The sequence below is a fragment of the Lissotriton vulgaris genome, chromosome 10 (assembly GCF_964263255.1).
Source record: "Lissotriton vulgaris chromosome 10, aLisVul1.2, whole genome shotgun sequence".
In the NCBI taxonomy this organism is placed as follows: Eukaryota; Metazoa; Chordata; class Amphibia; order Caudata; family Salamandridae; genus Lissotriton; species Lissotriton vulgaris.
Window position 1 is genome coordinate 29,685,263 of NC_141698.1, and position 17,363 is coordinate 29,702,625.

The 17,363-nt window shown below is 47.8% G+C and overlaps 1 protein-coding gene across 1 annotated transcript in view; it reads right to left on the minus strand.

Annotated features, from left to right (window-relative positions):
- LOC147684408 (myosin-4-like) overlaps positions 1-17,107 on the minus strand; it is a 47,888-nt gene extending 30,781 nt beyond the window's left edge. Inside the window, exons 1-3 of the mRNA XM_086940333.1 lie at positions 17,015-17,107; positions 5,520-5,738; positions 5,265-5,408 (exon numbers count right to left, since the gene is read on the minus strand). Coding sequence (XP_086796459.1) covers positions 5,265-5,408; positions 5,520-5,723 — 348 coding nt within the window. The 5' untranslated portion in view covers positions 5,724-5,738; positions 17,015-17,107. The remainder of the gene's footprint in view (positions 1-5,264; positions 5,409-5,519; positions 5,739-17,014) is intronic.
- Positions 17,108-17,363: the final 256 nt, after the last annotated feature.

Genomic DNA, 17,363 nt, shown 5'->3' on the forward strand with positions numbered 1-17,363 from the left:
AAGTAATTTAATTATAAATAATTAATTATGTAAATTTAATCTAATTGTTAATTAAATAATAATTGGTAATTAATTAAAACATAATTGTTAATTAATTTAAAATGAATAATTGATAAATAATTAATTTTTAGTAATTGATTTTCTGTAGCGGGTTGTGTGTTTACAGGGGAATAGGGTGGGAAGTATTTTAATTAAAATTAATTAATTATGTAAATTTAATCTAATTGTTAATTAAATAATAATTGGTAATTAATGAAAATATAATTGGTAATTAATTCAAAATAAATAATTGAGAAATAATTAAATTTTTGTAATTTATTTTCTGTAGCGTGTTGTGTGTTTATAGGGGAATAGGGTGGGAAGTAATATAATTTTAAATAAATAAATATGTAAATTATTTATAGTTTTATATTAATTGGTAAATAATTAAAATATAATTGGTAATTAATTTAAAATAATTAATTGGGAATAGTAATTTTCACCCCTACGCTATCCAACGCTTTCCCTACTGTTGCACCCACTGGAGTGGGAATAGTAATTTTTACCCCTACGCTATCCAACGCTTTCCCTACTGTAGCACCCACTGGAGTGGGAATAGTAATTTTTACCCCTACGCTAACCAACGCTTTCCCTACTGTTGCACCCACTTGAGTGGGAATAGTAATTTTTACCCCTACGCTATCCAACGCTTTCCCTACTGTAGCACCCACTGGAGTGGGAATAGTAATTTTTACCCCTACGCTATCCAACGCTTTCCCTACTGTTGCACCCACTGGAGTGGGAATAGTAATTTTTACCTCTACGCTATCCAGCGCTTTCCCTACTGTTGCACTCTTTGGAGTGGGAATAGTAATTTTTACCCCTAAGCTATCCAACGCTTTCCCTACTGTTGCACCCACTGGAGTGGGAATAGTAATTTTTACCCCTACGCTATCCAACGATCTCTTTAATGTAGCACCCACTGGAGTGGTTACATTAAATTTAAACCTTTTGCTATGCTATGGTAAATATAATCTATATGTTTTATTAATAACATGTATTTAAATATATATATATGTATTATTATTATTAATTTTTAAAGTTACATTAATTATGTAATAATGTTACATTTATTTAATAATTTTAACTATGTTTATATTAAATATATTTAATATTATAATAGTTGTAACTTATTTTAAAGACATTAAAAAACGATATTTTGACAGTCTATATTTTTAACACTCGATATTTTAAACTCGATATTTTTGTACTTACCTTAGTGAAGATAGAAAGTCGATATTATGTCCCTCGATATTTTGGCATCGATATTATGGCAACTCGATATTTTGGCTGTAGATATTATTTCAGTGATCCAAACGCATCATAGCCTTAGTGATACGAACTATAGAAAGTGGCTTTTGGCAGGTCTGCTTCAGCCATTTGTCTATCATAGTGTCATTCGCACTTTGCTTCAGTCCAAAAGACAGTATGTGTAGAGTTGGAGACTGGTCCTGAACCCTTCATCTACTAGGCAATGCCAGTCACATTTTGTATGAGTGCAACGAATAGCCATTCTGTGTTTGGCTTGTGAGACAGTGTCAGTTAAGGTATAATGTCTGTTTATATTTTCTGCACATAGGCAGGGGTAAGTATCAGTAGGGGAAGACGTACCTTCTCTGAAGACATCTCATCTCCCCATCCCCAGCACAAACACGCCCAGACAAAGAATAGGGCATTTCACGACATCGCCACACCCCTGGCCCAGCCTTCCTGAAGCTGTGAGAAAGTGTCGATAAATAAATATCACAAACTACAGGAGCAGAATTTCCAGCACCTACTAGGTCATCCAATGCATTCCAAGTCCTTCATTTATCTCTGTGATGCGTTGCACAAGTTGGAGACTAGTGATTGCAGCTGCTCTACTGATGGTTGCCCTGTTAAAGTCAGGCATCAATGAAAATCTGTTATTAGGCCAATCTCTTCCTCACAGCCCATGCCCAGGTCTGCTCTGACATTTCTAATGGCGCATTGTTAAAACAGTGCTTAAATAAATACTTGATAGTATACCTGCACGAGTGCTGACATGTAGACATGTGTGTCTTTATTTGTGTCGTTATAAATATATGTGTGCCTATATGAATGCACACTGTCTTGGGATTTGTGGATACCTGCATGTCTTTGCTATGCATCTGCACTTTAACTTGATGTGTGTGTGTGTGTGTGTGTGTGTGTATGTGTTTGTGTGTGTATGTGTATGTGTTTGTATGTGTGTGCATGTGTGACTGTGTGTACTCGTACCTGTGTGTGTTTGTGCATGAGTGCATTAACCGATGACTGCATAGTATAACTTTGTGTGTATGCACTAGACCAGTGCCAGGTCTGTTGATGTTATCAATGCTTATTTTTGCAATTATGCTGCTCTTTTATCATTACCAGAGCATTATTTTGCACAGGCTCCTGTTTCAGGCAGGCATCATGCCTACAGGGAATCAGTGGTTGGTGGTTGGGATTGGTCAGAGGTCCACTCTCTGTATTTAGCTTCTGCTTGGGGCAGACATCATACCTCTGGGACTCAGTGGTTGGTGGTTGGGATTGGTCAGAGGTCCACTCTCTGTATTTAGCTTCTGCTTGGGGCAGACATCATACCTCTGGGACTCTGGTTGGGGTTGGGATTGGTCAGAGGTCCACTCTCTGTATTAAGCTCATGCTAGGGGCAGACATCATACCTACTGGGACTCAGTGGTTGGTGGTTGGGATTGGTCAGATGTCCCCTCTCTGTATTAAGCTCCTGCTTGGGGCAGACATCATACCTACTGGGACTCAGTGGTTGGTGGCTGGGATTGGTCAGAGGTCCCCTCTCTGTATTTAGCTTTTGCTTGGGGCAGACATCATACCTATTGGGACTCAGTGGTTGGTGGCTGGGATTGGTCAGAGGTCCCCTCTCTGTATTAAGCTCCTGCTTGGGGCAGACATCATACCTATTGGGACTCAGTGGTTGGTGGCTGGGATTGGTCAGAGGTCCCCTCTCTGTATTTAGCTTCTGCTTGGGGCAGACATCATACCTACTGGGACTCAGTGGTTGGTGGTTGGGGTTGGTCAGAGGTCCACTCTCTGTATTAAGCACCTGCTTGGGGCAGACATCATACCTACTGGGACTCAGTGGTTGGGGTTGGGATTGGTCAGAGGTCCACTCTCTGTATTTAGATCCTGCTTGGGGCAGACATCATACCTACTGGGACTCAGTGGTTGGGGTTGGGATTGGTCAGAGGTCCACTCTCTGTGTTTAGCTTCTGCTTGGGGCAGACATCATACCTACTGGGACTCAGTGGTTGGTGGTTGGGATTGGTCAGAGGTCCCCTCTCTGTATTTAGATCCTGCTTGGGGCAGACATCATACCTCTGGCACTCGGTGGCTGGTGGTTGGGATTGTTCAGAGGTCCACTTTATGTGTTTAGCTTCTGCTTCAGGCAGGCATCATACCTCTGGGACTCGGTGGTTGGGATTGGTCAGAGGTCCAATCTCTGTATTTAGCTTCTGCTTGGGGCAAACATCATACCTACTGGGACTCAGTGGTTGGTGGTTGGGATTGGTCAGAGGTCCCCTCTCTGTATTTAGCTCCTGCTTGGGGCAGGCATCATACCTACTGGGACTCAGTGGTTGGTGGTTGGGATTGGTCAGAGGTCCCCTCTCTGTATTTAGCTCCTGCTTGGGGCAGGCATCATACCTACTGGGACTCAGTGGTTGGTGGTTGGGATTGGTCAGAGGTCCCCTCTCTGTATTTAGATCCTGCTTGGGGCAGACATCATACCTATTGGGACTCAGTGGTTGGTGGTTGGGAGTGGTCAGAGGTCCCCTCTCTGTATTTAGATCGTGCTTGGGGCAGACATCATACCTCTGGCACTCGGTGGCTGGTGGTTGGGATTGTTCAGAGGTCCACTTTATGTGTTTAGCTTCTGCTTCAGGCAGGCATCATACCTCTGGGACTCGGTGGTTGGGATTGGTCAGAGGTCCCCTCTCTGTATTTAGCTTCTGCTTGTGGCAGACATCATACCTACTGGGACTCAGTGGTTGGTGGTTGGGATTGGTCAAAGGTCCCCTCTCTGTATTAAGCTCCTGCTTGGGGCAGACATCATACCTACTGGGACTCAGTGGTTGGTGGTTGGGATTGGTCAGAGGTCCCCTCTCTGTATTTAGCTCCTGCTTGGGGCAGACATCATACCTCTGGCACTCAGTGGTTGGTGGTTGGGATTGGTCAGAGGTCCACTCTCTGTATTTAGCTCCTGCTTGGGGCAGACATCATACCTACTGGGACTCGGTGGTTGGTGGTTGGGATTGGTCAGAGGTCCCCTCTCTGTGTTTAGCTTCTGCTTGGGGCAGACATCATACCTCTGGGACTCAGTGGTTGGTGGCTGGGATTGGTCAGAGGTCCACTCTCTGTGTTTAGCTTCTGCTTGGGGCAGGCATCATACCTCTGGGACTCGGTGGTTGGGATTGGTTAGAGGTCCACTCTCTGGGGCAGATTTACAAGCCCCTTGCCCCACTTTTGCGTCACTTTTAACATGGGAAAAGTGACGCAAAAGTGGCGCAAGGGGCTTGTAAAACAGCTCATCTGTATTTAGCCTCTGCTTCGTGCAGGCATCATGCCTATTGGGACTCAGTGGTTGGTGGTTGGGATTGGTCAGAGGTCCACTCTCTGAATTTAGTTTTTGCTACTGGTACTAATGGTGGGTACGTTCCCTCCAGTGAAGTCATATACATGAGTAAGAGTGTGATATTCTGTGCTTGGTTCATGGAATGTATGGGACATACTCTTTTACATAAAGCTTCCTTTGCCTATATGTCTTCTGTAAATACTAACAACGTGCTCTGCAATTTAATGCTATGTTGGGTGTTGCTACTGTTCAATAGGCTAATTTATGTAAACTGTTTAATGGGTATAAACCCCCTTTGGTTAAACTCAACCTTAACCTATGACGAGCAAATGGCTGCTTCGTTTAGTTTGTGGAGCTAAATGGACTGAATCAAGAGGGGCCCCTCTGCACTCCTCAATTCAGAATGTGAAAGTATTAAAGGTGTACATTTCAGACACAGTCGCTGCTCATAGGTTTGCTTTTCGGGTGGTAAAGCACAGGCTGCGCTGATTGGTTGGACATTTCAGACACGGTCGCTGCTGATAGGTTTGCTTTTCGGGTGGTAAAGCACAGGCTGCGCTCATTGGCTGGACATTCTTTGGGGGTGTTCTGGGATATGTCTATTGACCTCTCAAACTTCTCTATTCTTACTTACATAGATCATCCAGGCTGCATACCGCTCAGCGAGGTTAAACAGCACGGAGGCTTCGTTCAGATGGGTCATTATGACCATGTCTTCAATCTTGTCATACTTGGGAGGATTCTGAGGGTAGACTTGGGTGTCTTTGACTGTTACAGTCTAGGAAGAAAGAAAGACAGGCAAAGATAAAGTTGGAGTTGAGCAGAGATGTCTGGCTGTATGATGATGCTAGGCTTGTGTACGCCGTTGTTGGTATAAGATTATTTTTACCCTTCCATCATCGGTCTTCACGGTGACTTTGCCACCCTCTCGGGCCGTGATGGTTCCTTTGACGAAGAGCTCTTTTTCGTCATCTACGAAGCAGGTGTTCTTGGCATCAAATGGCCTGTTTTGGGCTTCCAACCTTTCCTTTTCAGACTTACGCAAGTACTGCGCAGCCTCCCCAAACACCGCCATTTCTGAGTCCGACGACATGACTGCCGACAGTTACTAGGGTAAAAAAAACAAGTTGGTTATAAAGAATACATTTTACTCCTGCAAACATACCCCTGCGTATCTTTAAATTTGGTGAATGGAAAAAATGAATGTCCAGGGCTTTAAGTAGGATGAAATAACTGGGGTGTCACTCAAAGGGGTGTGGCTTAAAACACATAAGCTAAAAATCTGTGCTTAGCATAATGTGACGCCCGACTGGTATTTTTCTGCTTCTGTCATAGCATCCAGATATATGATACAACAAGTCATCATCAATTAAGCTTTATTCAACAGTTTGTCATAAAAGCATAAACCATTACATCAGCTCCCAATAAAACAGATAAAATCAGGTAAAATGAGTAGCATCTCTCAGTTAAAACACATCTATAATTTTTTTTTATAAAACAGTGCAACTAGAGCAATAAACACACATGGAAACCCAGCTCATAGTTAACAATAGAAAAGGAGCAGTACAATGTTGCTAGTTTGGGAGCCATGATCATGTATAAGTTCATATATGTACAAGTTTCTATAACAATTAAAGACATATACACTAAGCACATTAATCATGATGCCACAGTAGCTTTGGCTCTTATAGTCCGTGCCCAGCCTAAACTTTGTGATAGCATCCTAGTAAGGTTTTAAGTTTTGGACTGTTTTAACCATGAGGAATTGGCCCGTCAGAGTCAAGGGGTGACTTTTCCTATATGTATTGGTATCCACCCATCCCCAGTATATTCCCTTCATTTGTTCTCTGGACGGGAACCGGGCGTTCTAGGGTTTTCCCACAGGGCCACCAAACCAATGTTTAGCATAAGTGATCTAACCTGCTGTAACCATGAGATCTTTTTTAAACGGTAACAGCGTATCAGATCTTTAAAGCCCTTAGCATAGTGAGCCAGTTCCGGGGTTGTCCAGATTCTCCGCCAGTACATCAAGGGGCGTAGTCTAGCGCTATCTGTGAGTGCATTCCTTCCTAGATCGTAGAGCATGGGCTTTACCAGGGTGCTTTGCGGAAGATTCGCTAATTTTCGAAAGAAGCTATTCTCCGCTACAGCCAATTTAGACAATTTATCAAAGCCCCAAAGTTCTGCCCCATAGAGGACTGCACTAACGACTTTCATATTGTAAATAGTCAAAGGAGGACTTACTGGCTTGGTAAGGTATGCATTAAATTCGGACAATATGGTACCCCCTAACTGGCAATGTTTTAATGTGACCATGCCCAGATGCTTATCCCACTTCATATTATCCTGGATAATAACTCCTAGGTATGTGAAGTCATTCACCTTATCCAAGGGATGCTTATTCAATAGCATTACTCCTCCTGAGGATCTTTGCGGTTTGTATGTCATGTATTTAGTTTTTGAGACGTTTATCTCAAGACCCCGTATGTGACAAAATTCCTTAAAGAGAACGAATGCTCGCTGTAAACCATTCGGAGATTTTGCTATTAAGAGGATGTCATTGGCGAATATAAGAATCGGAATTCTTACGCCTGCCAATTTAGGTGCGTCCTTTGGAGTGTCCAAGAATTTTGCAACCCTGTTTATAAAGATGGAAAACAAAGTGGGGGCCATAACGCAACCTTGTCTCACCCCCCTGCCCACTCTAAATGCGGGAGTAACCTGGCCCTAACTTCCCCACCTAATCTTCGCATAGGTGTCCTCTTGGAGTCTAGCTACAAGAGATAATAGATCTTGGGGCATCTTTAAATCAGACAAAACTCTCCACAGTGTATTTCGAGGCACTAGGTCAAAAGCTGCCCTTAGGTCTACAAAGGCAGCAAACAGGCTGCATTTTTCCAGGACCACTGTTTTCCAACAAAGGAAAGTGAAGCGAAATGTCTGATCAATAGTGCTTACGCCTGAACGGAAGCCTGCTTGAAGGGGGGGTAAGGATGTCCTGCTCAATAAGCCAGTCCTGGATTTTATCTAAAACAAGGCGGCCCCTGATCTTTTGGGATTAGTCAATTAGACTTATGAGTCTATAATTTCCCGGATTAGACTTATCTCCATTTTTAAATATTGGGATGATCACAGCACCTTTCCAAGACTCCGGTATCGGTGCACCCATTGCAATTTCATTCATTAGAAGTAAGATGTAACGGCTCCATATAGTTTTATCATGGAGAAAAATATCGGCTGGAATGCCGTCAGGGCCTGGCGCTTTACCTCCCTGCAGGGTACCTAGTGCAATGTCGACATCCATTTTTAAGAAGGCAGGGTCGTCATAATAAACCAATGGGGGGGCAGACTGTTCCTCGTCAACATTACTAGACTCATATTGTGATTCAAAGTGCTTGACCTATTGTTCTTGGCTCACATAATTGACTGGTTCTGCATGGGTCCCACCTCTGCCCCATTTTACTACATCCCAGAAGAGTTTCTGATTTTTATTTTCACAGGCTCTTTTAAGTTCCTGCCACCTTTTTTCATCCCAAGATTTTTTTGCCATCTCCTGGGCTTTCTTATATTTATGCCTAGAATATCGAACTGAGGGCATATTACCACCCTTACTTGCTTTCCCAAGGGAGCTACGGGCTTCTTTTCATTCCGTATTAAACCAGGCACTTCCCTTTTTCCGGATGGTACCATTATTTTTACCAGTCTTAAGAAAATAGGTGCAAAGCGTTCTAAAGCACTCCCCGTGGAATCTAATAACCTCCTCAGACGAGGCCTTATTAAACAAAAGTTCCTCCATGACTGAAGTTGCATTAACTGCATCTACTGCCAACATCTCTAGAACTTCCGGTTTTACTAGGAGAATAGCCCATTTCAAGCGCCTCATATTATTTGATGGAATTGGAACAAGGGTTAACAAATCCCCTTTAGAGGGAGATATAACTATGTCTGCTCTAATTTCAAAGACCACAACTAGCGGGTTATGATCGCTTTCGTTGCGAACAACAACACTCATATCTCTTAGTTTGTGCCATAACTGAAAATGTATTAAAACATAATCAATTCGGCTTTGACTGGTGCCATTGTTAAATGTGGCAGCACCGTCTTTGTCTGACTGAGTTCTGCCATTTGTGGCCCTCAGGCCTTTCTCCATACAGAGTGAATTCATCTGAATTATGGCTTCTGTTCATTTTTTTACGGGAATTAGTTCTAATTTCGGGATATTCCACAATTCATCTTCGGGATCATAAAAATTAGAAGTCCTGTTTAAAATGGGTTCAAATGTCGGGTTAAAATCTCCTGCTAATATTACATCTCTGCTCCTAGAATGCTGGTCAAGCAGTGAGTCTAGGGAGGCCAGTACATCCGAGTTCTTTCCCTTAGTGCCCCTCGCAGAGATGTTGTACACATCAAGCCTTTTGCCCTCACCCCATGTGAATCTAAGTATTAATATGTCCTTACTGTGAGATTCTAAAACCTTCCCCACGAAGCCAACATCTTGGCGAACCCAGACTGATAGACCGCCCGATGGCCCGCCTTTACCACCTGCAATTGCTGAAACATAAAAATTCAAATAGCCTACACAATAGATCGTTTCCATTGCCCAAGTTTCCTGAAACAGGCACAAATCATGCCCAGAGATAAAAGATTGCCATTCAGGGGAGCTGGTTTTGGAACCCAAGCCCGCTATATTCCATGACAGGACAGACAAAGAGGTCATTGATGTCCTCCCTGAGGGCAATACAGACAAGGCGTTAGGCAGGCTATTAAATGTATCACTTCCTCCCTTATCCAGTATTATCCTTGCCTCAAGGGGAGTGGGACTCGAGAAGATGACAGAATCAATTAACCCAAGTACTTCCGTTGTTGGCAATAAGCTGTTTGATGCCGGCATACAACAAGTAACATAATACCTACAGCAAGTCAGGACTTTTGGCTATGTCAATGGTTGTTAGTTGCATGAGATAAATAAGCAGCAACTATGGCTTGTATATAATATTGAAAAAGCTTCCACTTAAAGCCCTGGGGACACCACGACAATGTTGCTGCTCCTGACTTTCACAGAGAGAAGGGAAATCAGAGGAAAATGACTCTCTATAAAGGATTTCCCTTCAACTTTCACCTGGCATGACGTCATGCCGTAGCATCTCCACTAGTGAGAAGTGAGCAGTGTGCGCATGCGCACATCCATGTGCCTGCTGTCACTGCAGTCTGAAAAAAACGGCCGCCAGTGTCTGAGCACAAAACAGAGCCCGATAGAGACCCGTTTCGAGGCCTCCTTTAAAAAGCTGCCTGTACTCAGCACCGGTGGGACCCAGCCCACTTAAAGCCATGTGAATGGCCTTTCATCCTTTGCAAATTATGTATATTGGATGAAGCTCAAAATATTACCAATAACCTATCCCAGATCAATTGGTCAGCTTAGTGCAGAGTGGTACTTCTGGGTTGGTGGTTGAGTCGGACTCTGATCAGGTAAAGATAAACGCTTGGTATCATTTCCAGTCTGTTCAGAGGCCTGTGTGGGATGAGCTCATGGTTTCTGTCCACTTCTCTGTGGATAGAAGTCCAATTCACCAAAGCCACCCACAATTCCCTCTGATTGGACCCCTGTGGTAGTCACTGCAGAGAGGCCAGCATTGATGTAGCTGGAGCCTGGATGGGCCTCTGCAGAGCAATCATCACCTTTGCTGTGCTGCAGCATGCGTGAAGCCTGCTGCGCTTGAAATACCTGGTGCGTTTCCAGCGCTCTCCCCCCTGCACCTTGCAGCACACTGAGGGGCAGATTTACTACTTCTGGCGCATCTCTGCTTATCAGCAGGGAAGCGCCAGAAGAGTTGCGATACATCTGCCCACCCGTGCCCCACCACTGTTGTGCCGCATGCGCACCATGGCGCACGGATGGGCAGATGCGTGTTGCATCCCCGTCGGAAAGACGGCGCATTACTGGAGTTGCGTTGCAAGCGCAAGGCAGCTCCAGCAAGGCTCGGGGGTGCCCTATCCCTAACATGCTGCGTCAATCCTTACGCCTTGTTGATTTCACTCAGCCACTTTTAGGAGGCGTTCCTGTGCCAGAACGCCCCCACCCCCTGCGCCGGAACGCCTTCATGTAGCGCAGGGCTTTCCAACGTGCGTCACGTTGGAAATACCCCGCAGCATGGCGCTGGCTTTGCGCCGCCGCTGCGTCACAAAACTGACGCAATGGTGGCGTAAAAGAGGCGCAAGGGGCTTGTCAATCTGCCCCTTAAAGCTCACACTGTCCCTGAAAGGGTTCAATCCTTACTGTGTGTTGACTCAGTGGCGGCTGGTGGACTTTGGGAAAGGTTGGCCTTATTGTAACTATCCAGAACACTAAGCAAACTAATCTTCCAAGGAAATCAGACTAAGATATGCATTAGGTGCAAGAATCTTTAAATAAATGGACTAAAAACTATAGATTGTAGAGGGAGTTTAATTAATTTGGATATATGCTCTCAAAGTAACTTTTGTAAGTTTACGAAACATAAATACCATCTTCAGTCTTGTCAGCCACCTATATCTAACACATTTCCTTTTCTCACCCTGCCTCTACCAGATGGAGTATCAAACGTGATTCTATACATTGAAAGGGGCTGAATTAGAAAAAAACACAAGTTTCAGAATCTCAGCTTTAGAAAGCAGACCGATCCCTCAGTTGAATGTTGCACAGTAAGCATAAGTTCACGTCATTCCTTAATTTACGCATGCATTTTGAAGGGTAATGTACTGTGTCTGGTCGTTGACTGTAAAGTGCTGTCCTGCAACAAGGTGGAGTGTGCCATATCTTTTATGGTAAGTGCTTCTAGGCAGAGAAGTGCTGCTGGCGACCCTGCAGACACCATGTGATCTTGTAGACTATACATAAAATGCACCTGTCTACAATTTCCATCCCCTTTATTGATAACCTTCACAGTATCAAGTCAAATGCAGCTTTGCAGAATGGCACATTGAAGCTGGGTCTATGCCCCAGGAGGTGCCCGGTCCCCCCATGGACTACAGAGGCTGATGCCCACCGTGCTGAGAAGTTCCATAAAGGGCTTGATTCGGTGTCCTTGGCAGCCCCTCTCAGAAGGTGTTCATCATCTGGGACCAGATGGTCCTAGAGGATCACGCGTCATGGACTGATAGATATCACATTTTGATCTCCCAGGTGATGGAGCAGGGCCGCGCGTGCTGTCGGTGACAGTCACTCCCCATGCCTGGGTCCAGGCTGGAGTACTGAGTGCCTGGCGTATGAGCTCCAACTACAGGCGAGTGTCGGTGCAGTCTCCGCCCGGAGTACTGAGTGCCTGGGGAATGATCTCCCACTACAAGCGAGTGTCAGTGCAGCCTCTGCCCAGAGTACTGAGTGCCTGGGGAATGAGCTCCCACTACAGGCGAGTGTCAGGGCAGCTTCCGCCCAGGGCACTGAGTGCCTGGGGAATGAGCTCCCACTACAGGCGAGTGTCAGTGCAGCCTCCGCCCGGAGTACTGAGTGCCTGGGGAATGAGCTCCCACTACAGGCGAGTGTCAGTGCAGCCTCCGCCCGGAGTTCTGAGTGCCTGGGGAATGAGCTCCCACTACAGGCGAGTGTCAGTGCAGCTTCCGCCCGGAGCACTGAGTGCCTGGGGAATGAGCTCCCACTACAGGCGAGTGTCAGTGCAGCCTCCGCCCGGAGTACTGAGTGCCTGGGGAATGAGCTCCCACTACAGGCGAGTGTCAGTGCAGCCTCCGCCCGGAGTACTGAGTGCCTGGGGAATGAGCTCCCACTACAGGCGAGTGTCAGTGCAGCCTCCGCCCGGAGTACTGAGTGCCTGGGGAATGAGCTCCCACTACAAGCGAGTGTCAGTGCAGCCTCCGCCCAGAGTACTGAGTGCCTGGGGAATGAGCTCCTACTACAGGGGAGTGTCAGTGCAGCCTCCGCCCGGAGTACTGAGTGCCTGAGGCATGAGCTCCCACTACAGGCCAGTGTCAGTGCAGCCTCAGCCCGGAGTACTGAGTGCCTGGGGAATGAGCTCCCACTACAGGCGAGTGTCAGTGCAGCCTCCGCCCAGAGTACTGAGTGCCTGGGGAATGAGCTCCCACTACAGGCGAGTGTCAGTGCAGCCTCCGCCCGGAGCACTGAGTGCCTGGGGAATGAGCTCCCACTACAGGCGAGTGTCAGTGCAGCCTCCGCCCGGAGTACTGAGTGCCTGGGGAATGAACTACCACTACAGGCGAGTGTCAGTGCAGCCTCCGCCCAGAGTACTGAGTGCCTGGGGAATGAGCTCCCACTACAGGCGAGTGTCAGTGCAGCCTCAGCCCGGAGTACTGAGTGCCTGGGGAATGAGCTCCCACTATAGGCGATGGTCAGTGCAGTCTCCGCCCGGAGTACTGAGAGCCTGAGGCATGAGCTCCCACTAGAGGCGAGTGTCAGTGCAGCCTCCGCCCGGAGTACTGAGTGCCTGGGGAATGAGCTCCCACTACAGGCGAGTGTCAGTGCAGCTTCCGCCCGGAGTACTGAGTGCCTGGGGAATGAGCTCCCACTACAGGCGAGTGTAAGTGCAGCCTCTGCCCAGAGTACTGAGTGCCTGGGGAATGAGCTCCCACTACAGGCGAGTGTCAGTGCAGCCTCCGCCCGGAGCACTGAGTGCCTGAGGCATGAGCTCCCACTACAGGCCAGTGTCAGTGCAGCCTCAGCCCGGAGTACTGAGTGCCTGGGGAATGAGCTCCCACTACAGGCGAGTGTAAGTGCAGCCTCTGCCCAGAGTACTGAGTGCCTGGGGAATGAGCTCCCACTACAGGCGAGTGTCAGTGCAGCCTCCGCCCGGAGTACTGAGTGCCTGAGGCATGAGCTCCCACTACAGGCCAGTGTCAGTGCAGCCTCAGCCCGGAGTACTGAGTGCCTGGGGAATGAGCTCCCACTACAGGCGAGTGTCAGTGCAGCCTCCGCCCAGAGTACTGAGTGCCTGGGGAATGAGCTCCCACTACAGGCGAGTGTAAGTGCAGCCTCTGCCCAGAGTACTGAGTGCCTGAGGCATGAGCTCCCACTACAAGCGAGTGTCAGTGCAGCCTCCGCCCGGAGCACTGAGTGCCTGGGGAATGAGCTCCCACTAAAGGCGAGTGTCAGTGCAGCCTCCGCCCAGAGTACTGAGTGCCTGGGGAATGAGCTCCCACTATAGGCGAGTGTCAGTGCAGTCTCCGCCCGGAGTACTGAGAGCCTGAGGCATGAGCTCCCACTAGAGGCGAGTGTCAGTGCAGCCTCCGCCCGGAGTACTGAGTGCCTGGGGAATGAGCTCCCACTACATGCGAGTGTCAGTGCAGCTTCCGCCCGGAGTACTGAGTGCCTGGGGAATGATCTCCCACTACAAGCGAGTGTCAGTGCAGCCTCCGCCCAGAGTACTGAGTGCCTGGGGAATGAGCTCCCACTACAGGCGAGTGTAAGTGCAGCCTCTGCCCAGAGTACTGAGTGCCAGGGGAATGAGCTCCCACTACAGGCGAGTGTCAGTGCAGCCTCCGCCCGGAGCACTGAGTGCCTGGGGAATGATCTCCCACTACAGGCGAGTGTCAGTGCAGCCTCCGCCCAGAGTACTGAGTGCCTGGGGAATGAGCTCCCACTATAGGCGAGTGTCAGTGCAGCCTCCGCCCGGAGTACTGAGTGCCTGGGGAATGAGCTCCCACTACAGACGAGTGTAAGTGCAGCCTCCGCCCGGAGTACTGAGTGCCTAGGGAATGAGTTCCCACTACAGGCGAGTGTCAGTGCAGCCTCCGCCCAGAGTACTGAGTGCCTGGGGAATGAGCTCCCACTACAGACGAGTGTAAGTGCAGCCTCCGCTCGGAGTACTGAGTGCCTGGGGAATGATCTCACACTACAGGCGAGTGTCAGTGCAGCCTCCGCCCAGAGTACTGAGTGCCTGGGGAATGATCTCACACTACAGGCGAGTGTCAGTGCAGCCTCCGCCCGGAGTACTGAGTGCCTGGGGAATGAGCTCCCACTACAGGCGAGTGTCAGTGCAGCCTCCACCCGGAGTACTGAGTGCCTGGGGAATGAGCTCCCACTATAGGCGAGTGTCAGTGCAGCCTCCGCCCGGAGTACTGAGTGCCTGGGGAATGATCTCACACTACAGGCGAGTGTCAGTGCAGCCTCCGCCCAGCGTACTGAGTGCCTGGGGAATGAGCTCCCACTACAGGCGAGTGTCGGGGCAGCCTCCGCCCGGAGTACTGAGTGCCTGGGGAATGAGCTCCCACTACAGACGAGTGTAAGTGCAGCCTCCGCCCAGAGTACTGAGTGCCTGGGGAATGAGTTCCCACTACAGGCGAGTGTCAGTGCAGCCTCCGCCCAGAGTACTGAGTGCCTGGGGAATGATCTCACACTACAGGCGAGTGTAAGTGCAGCCTCCGCTCGGAGTAATGAGTGCCTGGGGAATGAGCTCCCACTACAGGCGAGTGTCAGTGCAGCCTCCGCCTGGATGGGGCTGAAGCCCCAGTGCAGAGCTACAATTCTAGGGGGTCCCCTCAGAGACGTTTTAAGGCATGGCCAAAGTGGGCCCTGGCCCACAGCCCAGTCTTCCACAGGCCCCCCTGATAGAGCTAGCGCCAGTGTCTTGCCCTGATGACCGTGAATAATTCTTAAACATATTGTTTTAAGTACGATTTTCCTTTAATTTAGTTTTAATGTGGGTGGTGTATGGGAGGCTATTACAGACATTTTGCAGAGAAATGTTTACATTTTTCCACACCATGCAACATCTGATTCTTTTCTATTAGATCATAAGAGGACCTCACATGTGAGAAATTGAAGGGGGGGTCACAGAAATTATTTGCAATAATATTAATTATCTGATTATGTATTATAAAATTGAAAACACATGCCTCTACCCATGAATATTAGATGTTAAACACAATTATAATGTGTCCCACAGGGGGCATAAAAGAGCTGAAATGGGATCATAAATTCAAAGCTGATCCGAGCAAGGCCCCCAAAATACTTTGGCCCAGTGCTCCAAAATTCTTAAGATGTCCCTGCGCCCCCTCGATGTGTTTCACTCACTGCTTGGGGAGGGGGGGGGGGTCTGAAAGCTGTAGAGAAGGCTCTTGAAGGAAGAGTTTCTTTAGCGCATTCCGTTAAATATGGGACGCGGCACCGCAAAGACTGACCACCGCACAAGAGTTACACCAATCTGCCTCACGATGTAGAGAATCCCAACTGAGCCCATTAAAGTCTCAAAGTTACGGCCCCATGAAAGTCAGCCAGGTCCCATAAATAAATAGTTAACGACCCCGAAGCAGCTATTTAACTAGCAGTGGCATCTAAGCGCTGTAATAAAAGCCTCTTAATAAGGCGAGAGTCGCCTTCAGCCCCCTGGAGGGATGACTGCTGATCCAGCCTCAGAGACCTAACTGGGAAGCAAATGACAATTTGTCTCACACTGGACAGGTGCCAGGAAGGGGGGGACCTCAGCCCAGGCTCCTGGAAGGTGCACTACAGTACCTTGTTAGATGGGACTGTGTGCCCCTCCCTGGTTTCACCGTACGATTCATACTTCATCTAAAGCTCTTGAGAAATGTGACATTCCAGTGGGAGGAAACAAGGAATAACCTTCAATTAAAATAAACACGGATTTTCTGATTCGTGTCATACAGAGTTGTTGAATTTTTGAGATTCTGAAGGTTTTCCGGGTTGGTCTTAGAAGTTGGCCTCTTAATAGGTGTTATTTGCGTGTCCTGGATATGGATTTGGTACATGCATAGCAGTTTAGTGACACCATTACTCTAAAGTAATGGTAGAGTATATTCTTCACTTTGTAGCTCTCCCACTAGTTCAAAAAGCGAAGAAAAGGTATCCACAGATCTCACAACTAGTCGTGGGGGTGTTCTGTTTTGTCCAAGAGTGCATTTTAAGGGTGACAGTGTGCTGCCCGGTTTTTCTCGATTAAACTTCTTTCCCACCCCCATTTACCTTCTGCTGTTAAAGTCTAAACGTCAGAGGTTTGGAAATAGTGGAGTTTTGTGGGAGTGACTGCATCCCAGACCCATGGGAATGGCCTCTTGGCCCGAAGCGCAGCAAGTCTGGACTTGGAGTGCAAACGGTGTCCGAAACATTGGGGGTGCTTCTTTCAAATGAAGGAAGGCGAAGCTACGAAGATCTTTTCTTGGTGGGAACATTGGCAAGTTATCTGTCGCTCCTCCTCACACCATCGATGGGAGGCCTCACCTGAGTCTGAAGGCTCTGTGGGTGCTACCCTGTGCACCCGCACACAGGCTCTAGAGAGGCTTCTCTGCCCTCCAGCCTCGCTCACTTCTACGCGCTTTTGTATGCAGCTCAGCACTGAATACCCCGTGCACGGACTACAAGGGGAGTGTAAACCTGTTGATGCATGCGTTAACGTCCACCTCAGTGGACTCGAGTCTTACCTCTCAATGCCTTTAGCTTCAGAAACCAAATCCTTCCCGGAGCCCCTGCAAAAAAGCAAGCACGGTACAGTAAGTCCTTCCGATCAAACATCACATCACAGTTTGCTTTCGAGCAGCTTGAGCTACGTGCATGCATTTCCACTTTAAGTTAGGAATGCTTCATTTTTGCCACAATGCTTAGTTTTGCTCGGACTCGGTGTGAGGGGAAAGGGTGCCTGAGGGGATGAAGGGAGCCTGGAGTGAGGGAGTTCTTGCGAGGTACCTTTGCTGCACACCCTCAAACGAGCTGTAAAACGACTTAAATCAGCGCCCAGGGCTGCTGCACTTACCGTAAAGTCTGAAGCTGCAG